Source organism: Fusarium flagelliforme, assembly GCF_020744385.1.
Source record: "Fusarium flagelliforme strain FIESC 12 MPI-CAGE-AA-0113 chromosome Unknown B0J16scaffold_1, whole genome shotgun sequence".
In the NCBI taxonomy this organism is placed as follows: domain Eukaryota; kingdom Fungi; phylum Ascomycota; class Sordariomycetes; order Hypocreales; family Nectriaceae; genus Fusarium; species Fusarium flagelliforme.
This window is the reverse complement of record NW_025763503.1, coordinates 1,134,537-1,147,817: the sequence shown is the minus strand read 5'-3', so window position 1 is coordinate 1,147,817 and position 13,281 is coordinate 1,134,537. Positions and strand designations below refer to the sequence as shown.

Below are 13,281 nucleotides of genomic sequence, written 5' to 3'. Positions count from 1 at the left end.
CAAGCGGTCGCAGGTTACTGCAGACTGCCAGCCACAAGGTTGCTTATCTTTGACAGTTTTGGCGTTTTTTAATTACCATGTGGCGAATATGGTCAAAACTTTTCTTTGTCACTGGAGACTTTGCTCAATCGGTGCCTGTCTCAGAGAGCGACGATCACTCCATAGCCCGTCTTGTTACCGCTTCAGGGGTCCGGGTGAAGGTTACCGAAGGGTGGCTGGATAGTCACTCCCTCAGTGAGATAGTCACTTGCAATTAGGAGTTGGTTGACGATCCTTTGTCACCGGCTCGTGGTAGTTACGCAATCGAGGATGCGTGTAATTACCAATCAATCTATTGTACCTTGAAGCTAGCGAGCTTCAACCAATTATCAATGCCCCAGACCGAATCTGCATTTAGGTTTTGTGGCATTTCCTCCGGTGTAGGTTTGTTGGTGAGACGTTCAAATCGATGTGGCTCAAATCGACCACTAAAGTGATCTACAAAACATACATAACGTGTTAACGTGTAAGCCGTAGATGCAATCTTTTCAGCTGTCATGTTTCTGTCACAAACTCTGAACGGTTTCGTCTTTTGGGTTGGTCCAAGACTCAACCAACAGTCAACGTTGGTATGTAGATCAGAGGGTGGACCTGAAAGTGTAACCTGAAAAGGAACATGATCAGAGAGCTTCATTTCTAGAGTCATAAGTAACTGACTCAAATGGCCACAGTAGAGATAGTGAGCATGACAAGAATAAATCTTTTCAAAAGCCATCACGAATGATATTCCTATTCGAGAACATATTCTCCGGCCCCGAACGGGGTCAACATGTGGCCGATATGGGGGAGGCTTGATCGTTAGAAAGCCCAGACTGCTTGAGTGGAATACAGACAAAAAGAAACAGATAAAATGGAATTAAAATGGTGTATTCTATGGAGGAGAATTAAAGTTTGTAAAGCACATTTTGTCACTTACATCTCTGGTGGATATCTGATAGTCGCTTTCACAATCTCGTCACGTGGCTACGCGCTGTCACATATCGCATCGACTACTCGAGCGGGTCTTGTACAGGTTAGCTGGAAACCCCCCCACTGAGGCTCTTGAGCTAACAGCCCGCATCAAAGATCAAAGAGCCCAGACAAGGCTGGCGTTTTGAAGGCTTCAACAAGTTCCCCGACTCTAGGATCATCAAAGTTTTGACTTGTAGATGTTGGCGTATCGCCACGAGATCTATCACAAACCTTCTTTTCCCGTCCCGTCTATCCTGTAACTCCCGCGCGCTTCTTCTTCTTGACGCCGACTCAGAGTTGCAGTTACACCTCACAACTCCGGGATAGCTTCAACCCTGGCCCGCCGCCATGATGGATCTTCATGTATGGGGTCAAGCCTTTGGCTTGCCGTCCATTGATCCCGAGTGTCTTGCTATCATCACATACCTGCATAGCTCTAACCCTGCATCAGACTGGCGCTTGATTCCTAGCAACGACCCTTCCGTCAGCCCGTCCAGTATGGATTATCCCGTCCCGCTGTCTTACATTGTCTTGCCCGAACCTTGTTCCATTGCTAACCGTCTCATCCAGATACGCTTCCCGCGCTTCATCATGAGGGCGTATGGGTTTCTGGCTTTGCACCTATCGTTCAGTACTTGACCGACAAGTCACTTGGCGACAGCTTGGACGCTGGTCTAACCCCCCTCCAGCAGGCTGATCGTGTTGCGTACACTGCCTTCTTGTCTGCTCATGCCGCTCCCTTGTTGGATCTCTCGCTCTACGTCTCAGCGGCCAACTGGGCAGCCACCACTAGACCTGCCTTCAGCACTCTGTTACCATTCCCATTGACATGGACAGTTCCACCGCTACTCCGTGCCGAGGCGGTCAAGCGTGTTGAGCATCTAGGCTTCGCTGATATCGATACTGACTTTGATCCCAATGGAAGTCTTCACCTATCATCAGGAAGGGATGCTTTGCCAGAGGCTTTCCGCAGACATATTCCTGAGCGGACAAAGAAGACAATCCACGAGGAGATGACCCCTGAGCAAGCTGTGCTCATCCGTCTTTACGGAATTACAGAAGACTGTCTTTCTGTAATGGATGACCTCCTCAAGGATGGATCCGATGAGAAGGCTTATGGTTTCTTCAAGGGCACCGAACTCTCATCTCTGGATTGTCTAGCCTTTGGCTACCTTGCGCTGATGCGTGACGCTCCTGTGCCGAGATCTTTCCTGAAAGACTGGATCATGAAGAAGGCCCCACAGTTGTCCAAGTTCGTTGATAATATCAAGACGAGACATCTGCAAGAGTCTAACCCCTTGCCCTGGGTTGAATCAAAACAAAATACTGCATTGCGCATTGGTAGCCGGACTCTGGACAGCATCCTTCATAATGTCCCTGGACTCGGCGAAGAGTACGCAACTGAAGTACGAAAACGTGCTGAGGGAGGCATCACCGGTATCGACAGCAGGTCTCTCATGCTGGCCCTGAGCCTTCTCGCGACAGGCGCTGCTCTTGGATACGGTTACCACACATACAAGGCCATGCAGCCTTTTGGATCAAGGATACAAGTCTGGCAATCATACCAGAACAAATCCAAGTTGAGCCAGTTTGGCGCCCTTGGTTCTATGTTGGGCAGCGTGCTGGGAGGACCGGCAGAGGCACCTCGTCCTTCTCACTCGTCGAACCAAGCTCGCTTTGTCGAAACCGATACGGAAGTCGATTAAGAAAAATGAAAAGAATATTGTAACATTATTGTACACTTTTAATAGACAAACAAACTACCAAACATCCTCCTATTTGGAGGGAAGACTCTAGAAACCGTTTCCTTCTCTTTGTCTAGATGCTTTAAACTATCGTTATGTTGTTCGTATCGTGTAAGAACCGTGTCTAACACAGCGGTATCGTGGGTCTCCATCCTTGATGGGTTGTTTTATATCTGTCTGATCTCTTTGCCCACCATCTCAGGGCGTTCAACCTCCCACTCGTCTCTCAGCACCGCAAATGTCAGATCTGTAACTAGTAGACTCTGGCCCAGGCTCCACACAAGTGTGATGGCATAGAAGAAATTGGCGTTGCCACTTCCTGCATAGATCCAAAGATGGTAGAAGGCTGGCCCGAGGAATGTCGCATACAGCAGCGTCGACGTAGTGACAAAAGCATACCGCATGAGTGGGAAGACATGTCGGAACAATGGAACCGTAGACAGAAACAGACTCGCATCTGCAAGTGAAGGATAAGGCTTGAAGATGGAGAAAGTACCCAGAAGAATGACCAGCACGGCCAATGGCTGGGGACGGAGACGAATAGAGAGTGCCGCAGGATAAGATGCGAGATGCAGCCAGAAAACACCTAGGAAGAAGGATCTGAAGGAGTCAAACATCTCGATGAAGAAGTACCACCACAAGCCAACATTGGGTGTCAGGTCCGACAAGGTCAACTGAATACCGTATGTGCGAGCAAGGAACTCCCAGGAGTTATTGGCAAGCAAGAACGACATGCCCAACAATGAGACCATGCAGCCAAGAACAACAGCTACGTTGGTAACAGCAAACTTGGCGGACGATGCGACCCGGCGCTTCTCAACTTGACAGTCATAGGCAAGGAGAATGAGTGGGGGCAGGAGAAGGATAGGATACATCGACAGATAAGAGGCGAACGATATAGCGACCATGGCGTTCAAGGGAGAGCCTTGAATTGCTTTAGCGATGGCTAGGAGAATAGCGCAGTTGGTAAAGACGCCTGTTGATCGTCCGATACATGTCGCAATGGTGTATGGATTGAACAAGAAGCTGCTGCTAGTTAGTACTGCATTCATAACTGGAAACTGATATCTCCCTTACCCAGCAGCAATCGCGGCACTGCCAAACCTATTGGCACGGCGCGGCGATTGGAACAACCTCGAGTTGCTCGCCACCCCTGAGTCGGCAATCTTGTAAAGAGCATCGGCGCTCAAGAGGTCGACGGCAATGTAAAGTAGATGAGTGAAGATGGGCCAGCTCTTTACATCGGGGAGTAGAGAGAACAAAGGCAACAGCAGCGGCGCCTGGTGGAAGACACCACCTTCGTAAGGAGAAACATTATTCGTATATAAGAAGAGACCCTCTTGTACTATAGAATTGTAAGCCTTTTACTCATGAGAATCGTCATGCGACGTGGGGTTGCTGCTTACAGCGCTTGAAGCTTGTGACGGGGGTTGATATCTCGACGCGACCGGTTAGTAGATCGGGGAGGCCTGGAAATGCGAGAAAGAGAATAAGTCGGAGCAGGGCAGCGCCGGCGAAAACGCTGGCTTTGCCTCGCAATGTCATGTTGTCTGACATTGCATGCTCCAAGCGAATGTTGTAGGTATAAACAGCTGAACGAGGTTCGCGATACTGTCCCTCTAGGATAGGTTGGAGGCCACTTGGCGGGTTGAGCTCCCTGCTTGGCGGCCCCTCCACCTTCGGGAGAGGGGCCGCTGAGAGAGCCGCTGGAGCTCATCCCGCGACTCCACTGTATTCGCTGAATTGGCGATGCCAGGCGCTGGAAATGCGCTTAAGGGTACTGAGCATGTCCCCGGGCGGTGAGCGCCCCACGAACCAATGACGAGCTTCCAATCGGGCCTTAGCCCACATTAGCGTCGGATCAAGGCGGTACAAACTGGCATAAAATTTCACGTTGGAAAAAAAAGTTGAAAGATTGTAGGAAAAAAGTGCCCCGCTGGTTTCGCTGCGAGATACAAACCATCTACAAACACCAATTTCAACCACAATGCCTCGGATAAAGAAGAAGGGCCAGTCCGGCGCGGCCAAGAACTACGTTACCCGAAACCAGGCGATTCGGAAACTACAGATCAACCTTCCTGACTTCCGAAAGTTGTGTATTTGGAAGGGAATCTATCCTCGCGAGCCCCGAAGCCGAAAGAAGGTTTCCAAGTCCTCTTCCAGCTCGACCACCTTCTACTACACCAAGGACATCCAGTACCTGCTCCACGAGCCTCTGCTTCAAAAGTTCCGCGACCAGAAGGTTCTTGAGAAGAAGATCTCTCGTGCGCTCGGTCGAGGCGATGTCACTGATGCCGCCCGTCTAGAGGGCAACGCTGCGCGACCCGAGAAGACTGGAAAGCCTCGCTACACTCTTGACCATGTCATCCGTGAGCGCTACCCTACCTTTATCGATGCGGTGCGCGATCTCGATGACTGTCTGTCAATGCTCTTCCTGTTCGCCAATCTGCCTTCCACTACCTCGGTTCCCGCCAAGATGATTGCCCGTTGCGAGCGCCTGTGCCTCGAGTTCCAGCACTACCTCATTGTGTCGCAGAGCGTCACCAAGTCTTTCCTGTCCATCAAGGGTATCTACTACCAGGCCAACATTCAGGGCGAGGAGGTTCTCTGGCTCGTTCCCTACAAGTTCAACCAGCGCGTTGTTGGCGACGTCGACTTCCGCATCATGGGTACTTTCATTGAGTTCTACATGACCCTGCTTGGCTTCATCAACTTCCGACTTTACACCTCTCTCGGCCTCAAGTACCCTCCCAAGTTCGACCAGGCCAAGGATGAGGCTGGTGCTGAGCTTGGCGCTTTCACTCTTGAGGGCAAGACTCTGGTCGGCGCTGACGAGAAGGAGCAGAAGACATTGGAGGCTGCCGAGCACAAGCCTGATCCCAAGGTTCAGGCCGCTGTCAACAAGGTTATCAAGAAGATCAAGGGTGGCAATGCCGACGATGAGTCGACAGATGCGACCGAGAACCAGGTGGAGGGTGAGGACCAGGAGGCTGGCGCAATCGACAAGTTTGAGCCCGCAGCTCCCGGTGGCGATGTCCTTCTCCAGCCTTCAAACACTGGAAGCAACCGCAACAACCTCTTCTCCAACCTCACCATCTACCTCTCTCGCGAAACCCCACGACAACCTCTCGAATTCCTCCTCAAGTCTTTCGGCTGCAGACGTGTTGGCTGGGACGCTGTCCTTGGCGACGGTGCTTTCACCACCAACGAGCTTGATCCCAACATCACTCACCAGATCGTTGACCGACCTCCTGTTCAGGCTTTTGCCGAGGACGAGGAGGCTGACGGTGACGACAACCAGACAGCACAGAAGCTTGCCGCCAACCGACGAGTTCCTGGACGAACATACATTCAGCCTCAATGGGTTTGGGACAGCGTTAACGATGGTGAGCTGAAGGAGGCTCACATGTACGCTCCTGGCGCCGATCTTCCTCCCCATCTGAGCCCCTTCGTGCAGAACGTCCAGGGCGCTTACGACCCTACTATTCCTTTGGAAGAGCAAGAACCTGAGGCTGAGGCCATTGAGGCCCAGAGCGACGGCGAAGATGAGGTTGATGACACCGCTGAGGGTATGGATGTTGCTGACTCAGATGAGGGAGAGGATGCCGAGGACGACGAGTTCGGCGGTTTCTCTGCCGACGAGGAGGAGGAAGAGGAAGAAGAGGAAGATGCTGAGCAAAGACAAGACGAGCTTGAGGCTGAGCTTACTGGCGGTGCTGTCAAGTCTAAGAACACAAATGCTAAGGCTAAGGCTAAGGAGGATGCTCGCAAGGCTCTTTCCAAGAAGGCCCGTGATGAGGCTGAGGATCTTGACCGCGCGAAGGGTATGCTTAGCAAGAAGAAGAGAAAGCTGTACGAGCAAATGGTGTACACCAACAACAAGAAGAGTGCTGAGGACCAGAAGCTGCGGGCCAAGAGAAGAAAGCTGGAAAAGGAAAAGGCCAAGGGTAAGGCCAAGGCGTAATGTAAAGGCACTGTTTAATACCATTCCGATAGATTTTAGTTATACGCGATTAAAAGCAGTCATTAAATGTTCCGAATCTGGAGTTTTTGAGATAATTCTACTGTCTTAAGTTTTGGCTGTGCATGTTGTTCTTGCCTGTGCGAGGTGGATAACTTGACTTTTACTTTGCGACGATAACCTCTTAAAAACTTGTACTTCACATCACACAAACTTTTACCACTCACCACGTTATATCCGATTGATTATGTGATTTCCCGCAGTCTTATTAGACTCTGCTAATTTTTCTTCTCTTTATAATAATTACCCAGCATCGAATAACAATGGAATCTAGCGCCACCGCCTGGGAGCTAGACAGCGATGAAATCGCATCCATCGCTTCTGAAGACCTGAACGCCAACAGACCAAACCGCTGGAAAGGACCCAAATCGACATGGCGCACTCACACAGAGGAAGATCGTCTACTATGGCAATCGATGAAGAAGATTGAAGATCAGGATCTCTCAGTGCATCTGTACAATGCATTTGCTCTTAAGCTACAAGCTCAAAACCCGGCAACGGCTCAGAACTTAGTCGTCAAGATAGTGAGAAACCCTTAGAGATTCGATGCTAGCATGGAGCAAGACATGACGCTAATGAGAAAATGCAGGAAAATGGTCAAGAGAATGTTTGGGTACCGCCTAAGGCATGGACCGCATGGCCATTAAAACACAAGCATGTGCCCAAAAAGCGGCTGATTGACGAAGAACATGACGAAGATGACCGCTTCACCTTTCGCAGACAGGAAGTGATCATGCCGAGCACTGAGCTGGAAGAGGAGATTTCAGCCACCATACTGAAAACTGCCAAACGCCGCTTTCGCAGAAGGAAGGCCAAGATGGCCAAACCGTCTATTGAAGAGCCTGACGATGAGGATGAGGAGAACGATGATGACACGTCTGAATCTGAACCAAGGGAGTCATCAGCCAAGCCAGATACGGACGCAGAGGACAACGGGATGGCACTCGATAAAGATTATAAACCAAAGCGCAAGCAGGCTCCAAAGACATACGAGCCAGTAGAATCCGCCAACGATGAGGCTTCATATGCTCTTCTTCGACCATCAACCCGACATATTCTTTCAAAGCTTGACGGCACGCTGGACATTCTTCAAAAAACTCGTGTAGCGGGTATGAACTATGCATCTGACTCTTCAACCGAAGAAGATTCAGATAGTCACAGTCAAAGCGGGCAAAAGAAGCCTCGCGGCCGCCCGAGAAATATACATTCAGAAGGAGCTTCATCTGCTTCCGACTCAGCAACTCCCAAGACAAAAAACAGCAGACGTGGTCGGCCACGAAAAATTCATACCCCACGAGATGGAGAAACACACGAGGAGATGCTCCAGCGTGTCGCCCGTGAATCTCATAGAAAGATCCCCGTTACGAAAGAGGACAGGGACGCAGCCTTCGAGGAATGGGTCCGCAAGGGTGATGAGATTATCGAGCGTGAACGATCTTTATCTATCAAGCGCGCAAGATCTCAAGGTTCGGAGACAGGAAACGAGTCGGGTACAAACTTGGATCGCAAGCGGCTCAGATTGGGTCTCCGTGACTGGAGCGATGTACTCGGCGCGGCCGCCTTAGCAGGATTCTCTGGCGATGTCATTGCGAGAGCAACACGACGGTGCGCTGACTTATTTGGGGAGGGAATGGTAGTTCGGACGTTGAACGAAGTACCTGCTACAAAGGGTAACGGCACCACTACTGTCGAGTACCGCCCGGAGACTATTCAACTATCTTATTCCGACGAAGAAGCCGATGATGAAAGCGACGACGCCGCAGACCTTGCACAACGTCGTGTCGCATCCCGTCAAGCCTCCCTCGCCCAATCAAGCCGAAGCCCTGATTCCATCCGCAGCACCAGCCGCCGCTCAACACGCTCACCAGGTCCACCATCCGGCGCGAGGTCCCCAAGGTCCCGATCGAACTCCGTGGGAGGTTTGTCATTCTGCCCGATCCCCTCATGTGACCGCTCAGTGAGAGGCTTCACTCGTAAGACTAACTTGCGACGACACTTGGAGCTTGTTCACCAAGGACAGGCAGAGGAGCTAGATAGTGACGATGAGGTACTGGGTGGCGTGCATGTTGATGGCTTTTTGAAACCCATCGTACCAGGAAAGGGATGGAGAGGTGAAGATACCGTGCAGAGAACTAGGAGGAAGGGAGTCTTTAGGGAGAAATCTGCGACAAGTCGGGAGGCGAGTTATGCAGAAGACAATTTGTCCTCATGAAACGAATGACTCGGGATACTCTCTTCCAGGGAAGGCATGGCTGGCTTATTTGAAACCAGAGCAAACAGCATACCGCTATTTTGATAGACCATGGGGTGTTGACTATGGTCTGGTACGATACTAATTAGTGTGTTGCTTTGAGCTTGGTAGCTCCTGCGAGCTGATAGACATAAATCACAGGCCACGAAAAAGTTGAGAATCATGCAAGTATCATTACTTTAATTGTCTAACAGTCAATGGGTATCAAAAATACTCAAATAACCCTAAATCACTTAACCACCACAACAAAGGAACCGAAAGTGAATGTTAACCCGCCATGGCCATGCTTCGTACAACACCAGACACCAGATCCAAAAACACGCTTCATGTACAAACAATCATGAGACAGTATCATAAGTGAGAAACCTAGTTAATTCTAGGGCTCTTCCTCCTCGACAGACTTTCTTCAAGCGCTGTCGGGAGTGTGTTCTCGCCGCCCTCAGAGATGATGGGATCCCTGCTGCCAACCTTCTTTGTGCTGCGAGTCGCACGCGTGTTGCGCTTAAATAGTGGCATTGTGCGCTCGGGAGGCATGGATGATATGCTGGCCCGAGGGTCAAAGCTAATGGATCCAGTTGTGAGGTTGCCTGGCACATTGGGGTTCACCTCTCTGAGACTTGAGGGCATACCAATATGTTCAGGGGCGCTAGCCATGGACATACGCTGCGGTGGACGAACTGGGGAGCTCACCATCTTCTGAGGACAATCGAGATCGGCAAAGACAATTGTAGCATCCTTGTCGGTCGACTCGCGCTCCTTTGTTGGTGTGATGACCTCGTCAATGCTTGAGATGATGAGATCGTGGTCTTGAGTACGAGGGAGATCGGTAGGGTAGTGGTATTGAACCTTCGCAGGGGTTTCGCCGGTAGGCTGGTATTCTTGAAGAGCAGCCTTAGTGACATCCTCCCGCAAGTTGGCAAGAGGACGGCAGAGCTGATCGTTCAAAGGCTCCAGGCCATCCTGGAGATCACCAAGGTCAATCTCCATCTCCTCGCCCAAATTCTTGACACGATCGAATGTGGACTTGAAGTGAGCTGAAATGTTTCCAAAGGACTCCTCAACAGTGTTCGACAGGGTCTTGACAGACTGGTTGTGAGTTTCGTGGTGGTGACCGTTCTCAGTCCTGGCTCGAGTGACAAAGTCGTCGAGAGCTTCCATTTGGACATCAAGATCCTTGATCTGCTCATCGACAACACGAACAGTCTCGGCATGAACAGACTTGGCAGTAGCTTGAATGGAACTGCTGTGGTCATCGGCAGCTGTCCAGTCATCCTTGAGCTTCGTCTTGAGCGTGTCCCGAGACTTCTTGACCTCCTCCAACATCTCATTCTCCTTAGAGTCCCAAGAGGACATACCCTCGCCGTAAGTGTCAATAGCCTGCTCGAGGTCGGTGCTGGTAGCAGTGATGCTCTTCTGGATCTGAGAAGCCTTGGCATGGAAACGCGACTCTTGAGTCTCGGCTTGGTTGTTGATAAGAGTCGAGATCTGAGCCATGAGCTTCTGGCGGTCGTCAACAGCCAGGCGACGCTCTTCAGTCAGGGCATCTTGAATTCGAGAAGAGATAGTAGCGTTCTGTAGTACGATGGTATTGGTCGCGGATTGAAGTTGTCGCTTCAAGCTATCGCACTCGGCTCTCTGGGCAGTGATATGCTTGACAAGTTCCTCGAAGATGGTCTTGAAGTCCTTTCCAAGAGCACTATAAGAGTTATGTAGCTAGAATATGTTAGTGGTTATTCTCGGGTTGGAAATGGCAAATCATACCTGTCCGTGGAATGCAGTCATCTCACTCATCATATCTGCTGCTATCCTCTCAGCAGAGTGAGAGATCGACTGCAGACTCTCTCCCATACGCTCCTTGACCGTGTCACGGACAACCTTGATCTCCTCCAAGACCCCATCCATATCCTCCTTCGACTTTTGCTTGGATTCAAGCAATTCCTTCTTAGACCCAGCAAAAGTATTCAGGTGCTCATCAAGAAAAGCTTGTGTGGATGAAAGTTTGCGCAGTTCCTCATCAACAAAGTTACCCATACGCTCTCCGACGCTTGAGATATGTTCTTGCTGCTCCTCCTGGAATTCACCGATTCGGCGCTCGACCATAGATGTGACATCAGCAACTTGATCTTGAGATGTCGTCCATGTGTTTCGGTTAATAGACTGGAGGTCCGACTTTCGCTTGTTCTTGGCATGAAGACCGTCAACATCGCGGACTGTCTTATGTAGCTTGTTGATGAGTTCTCCGCCAACTTCGGTAAGCTTCTGCTCTGTCTTTTGGTGCGCCTTTCTGATCTTGGTCTCCTCAGCGAGCGACTGCCGTGTTGCTGATAAAACAATCTCAGTCTGGTCCAACACCTCCTTCGTATCGTCCAGCTGAGCCCTTGTACCCTCGTGATCCTTCTTGAGACCCAAAAATGTTGACTGGAGGCTGAAAAGCTCCTGGACTTTGTTGCGCAGGTTGCTTTCAAGGGTCTCAAGCTTAGCAGTCTGTTCTTCGTTCACAATGCGACGAGATTCGCTCTGTGCCGTCATCTCCTCATATACCTCATTTGAAAGATAAACACCATTGCGTTGGCGGGTAGCAATGAGCTCACTCTTCAGCTTCTCGATCTCCATGGTGAATTCTTTCAATAATGTCTTCTTCTCAACCATGGGATTCTGCTGAGGCTTGTTCTTGATGTTCTTGGCTCTAAAAGCATAGTCCAGTGTCGAAATGGTTTCTTCCAAGTTACTCTTCGCAGGAGAAATAGTAGCAATAATGCAGGTCTTCGTTCGGCCTCCAAGAGAGTCTTGCAACAGTCGAGTCAACTTGGATTCTCTGTAGGGAATATGGGAGCTCTTGTCCACGAGAGCATTAATGACTCGACCCAGAGTCAAGAGAGACTTGTTGATAAGACCAGCTTCAGTGGCGCGTTTGTTTTCAGCTCCAGATCTCTGAATGTTCTCACTTCCAGCCAAATCAACGAGATTCAGCTTTCCAGCACTAACAAGAGCCTCAACACCATGCTCATTAGGCTTTCGGACGTAGGCTGTGATAGTAAAGACCGTGTGACTACGAGAACTGAGATCGTTGCACTTTGTAGCCGCCACCTGACGCTTCAAGCTGCCCTCCTGGAGCACTTGAACACCCTCATTGGCGGTCTTGATGTGCTTCTCCTCCATGCCCTGAACAATCGTGCTCGAGTGGCCTTTTCGCGATGTGTCGTCGTAAATTTTGAGCTTGGCACCGTCGTCGGAGGCAAGCAGATCGCGGAGTTCTTCGTTGTAAAGTTCGATGAATGAGCATTTGATGGTGCTCTCGGCATTCTCGAGTTCGAGCTTGGTGAAAAGGGTCTGAAGCACTCGAGGAATGATACCGGCATCGTCTGAGAGCATTCCCATCGTCTCGGTCATGTCACCAGACATGGTATATGTTTTACCGGTGCCTGTTTGTCCGTAGGCAAAGATTGTGCAGTTGTATCCAGCAAGCATCTAGATAAGTGAATCAGTAACCAGAATCTGCGACCTCATATCCATACAACCCACCTCGTCCAGAATAGGCTTCACTGTGTCGTCAAAGACCATATACTGATCGGCTGCTTGAGAAAAGACGCGGTCAAAGTTGTAAGAGCGGTTGTTCAAAGCATTTGAGCCCATAGACAGCTCAACAACCTTTCCCCTGACTGAGTCTGCTGTGACAACGACATTGCTGTTCTCCTTGACCTCGCGCTCGTTCCGTCCTCGACATCGAACAACGACCTGGATATTTGTCTCTTCCGAACTGGCCTCGGCCTCAAAATCGCGTTCCTTGCGCTTATTGCCGATGGTGTTAACAGTGGCCGTTGAAGCGACAGATGGAGTCGGTGAAACCGCGCCGTTGCGCGTCGCAAGTGAAGAACCATATCGTGTCGATGGCGCTCTTGTACTTGTTCTCACGCCTGGACGGGCACTTGGGGGACGGACACTTGAGGTACGAGAGCTCGGAGGAGCCATTGCGATGCGGCTTTGCTCCCGCTCGGAGCGTGTCGTGCGTGACGCCACGATGGGCAACTATTTGGGGGTTTTCGTTTTTACTATGTGTGTTAGGAGAGGCTGCTGGGATACCTCGAGAGTGCTTTAGCAACTGCACATTCGCTTGATCAACAGCCGAAACAAAGAAACAAAATACACGTTGAAACTCGAAAACTTGAATACTTTGTGTACGTAGATCGTGGAGGGGCTGCATGCATATAGAATAGTTAATGGTGACGGCAGGGCTGTTTGACATAAACGGTAAATAATCCAACCGTGGAACCATG

The 13,281-nt window shown here is 50.4% G+C and overlaps 5 protein-coding genes across 5 annotated transcripts; 3 read left to right on the top strand and 2 right to left on the bottom strand.

Moving 5' to 3' along the window:
* The first annotated feature begins 1,056 nt into the window (after positions 1-1,056).
* On the top strand, positions 1,057-2,777 carry B0J16DRAFT_326511 (Tom37 C-terminal domain-containing protein). Its single transcript, XM_046126019.1, has 2 exons — positions 1,057-1,486; positions 1,561-2,777. Exons 1-2 carry the CDS (start codon positions 1,339-1,341, stop codon positions 2,694-2,696), a joined length of 1,284 nt encoding a protein of 427 aa, XP_045988366.1. The 5' UTR covers positions 1,057-1,338; the 3' UTR covers positions 2,697-2,777.
* On the bottom strand, positions 2,778-4,368 carry B0J16DRAFT_326510 (GPI transamidase subunit PIG-U). Its single transcript, XM_046126018.1, has 3 exons — positions 4,142-4,368; positions 3,813-4,080; positions 2,778-3,761 (listed from the first exon to the last, which is right to left on the bottom strand). Exons 1-3 carry the CDS (start codon positions 4,290-4,292, stop codon positions 2,903-2,905), a joined length of 1,278 nt encoding a protein of 425 aa, XP_045988365.1. The 5' UTR covers positions 4,293-4,368; the 3' UTR covers positions 2,778-2,902.
* Positions 4,369-4,680: 312 nt separating this feature from the next.
* On the top strand, positions 4,681-6,790 carry B0J16DRAFT_326509 (Pescadillo N-terminus-domain-containing protein). Its single transcript, XM_046126017.1, has one exon. The coding sequence runs from the start codon at positions 4,723-4,725 to the stop codon at positions 6,697-6,699; it is 1,977 nt and encodes a 658-aa protein (XP_045988364.1). The 5' UTR covers positions 4,681-4,722; the 3' UTR covers positions 6,700-6,790.
* A 115-nt stretch (positions 6,791-6,905) lies between these two features.
* B0J16DRAFT_366019 (uncharacterized protein) lies at positions 6,906-9,170 on the top strand. The gene is made up of 2 exons (XM_046130067.1): positions 6,906-7,280; positions 7,346-9,170. The coding sequence occupies exons 1-2, from the start codon at positions 7,020-7,022 to the stop codon at positions 8,966-8,968; spliced, it is 1,884 nt and encodes a 627-aa protein (XP_045988363.1). The 5' UTR covers positions 6,906-7,019; the 3' UTR covers positions 8,969-9,170.
* Positions 9,171-13,246, bottom strand: B0J16DRAFT_295388 (P-loop containing nucleoside triphosphate hydrolase protein). The gene is made up of 3 exons (XM_046124418.1): positions 12,530-13,246; positions 10,769-12,475; positions 9,171-10,720 (listed from the first exon to the last, which is right to left on the bottom strand). The coding sequence occupies exons 1-3, from the start codon at positions 12,974-12,976 to the stop codon at positions 9,374-9,376; spliced, it is 3,501 nt and encodes a 1,166-aa protein (XP_045988362.1). The 5' UTR covers positions 12,977-13,246; the 3' UTR covers positions 9,171-9,373.
* Between the last annotated feature and the right edge of the window lie 35 nt (positions 13,247-13,281).

Bases quoted from the DNA above. Each gene is read 5' to 3' on its own strand.
- B0J16DRAFT_326511 (XM_046126019.1), top strand. From the start codon at position 1,339: ATGATGGATCTTCATGTATGGGGTCAAGCCTTTGGCTTGCCGTCCATT. The intron at 1,487-1,560 runs GTATGGATTATC...CGTCTCATCCAG, and splicing joins CCCTTCCGTCAGCCCGTCCA to ATACGCTTCCCGCGCTTCAT.
- B0J16DRAFT_326510 (XM_046126018.1), bottom strand. From the start codon at position 4,292: ATGTCAGACAACATGACATTGCGAGGCAAAGCCAGCGTTTTCGCCGGC. The intron at 4,081-4,141 runs GTAAGCAGCAAC...ACAATTCTATAG, and splicing joins CGTCACAAGCTTCAAGCGCT to TACAAGAGGGTCTCTTCTTA. The intron at 3,762-3,812 runs GTAAGGGAGATA...AACTAGCAGCAG, and splicing joins AGTGCCGCGATTGCTGCTGG to CTTCTTGTTCAATCCATACA.
- B0J16DRAFT_326509 (XM_046126017.1), top strand. From the start codon at position 4,723: ATGCCTCGGATAAAGAAGAAGGGCCAGTCCGGCGCGGCCAAGAACTAC.
- B0J16DRAFT_366019 (XM_046130067.1), top strand. From the start codon at position 7,020: ATGGAATCTAGCGCCACCGCCTGGGAGCTAGACAGCGATGAAATCGCA. The intron at 7,281-7,345 runs GTGAGAAACCCT...GAGAAAATGCAG, and splicing joins AGAACTTAGTCGTCAAGATA to GAAAATGGTCAAGAGAATGT.
- B0J16DRAFT_295388 (XM_046124418.1), bottom strand. From the start codon at position 12,976: ATGGCTCCTCCGAGCTCTCGTACCTCAAGTGTCCGTCCCCCAAGTGCC. The intron at 12,476-12,529 runs GTGGGTTGTATG...TCACTTATCTAG, and splicing joins TGAAGCCTATTCTGGACGAG to ATGCTTGCTGGATACAACTG. The intron at 10,721-10,768 runs GTATGATTTGCC...AACATATTCTAG, and splicing joins TGACTGCATTCCACGGACAG to CTACATAACTCTTATAGTGC.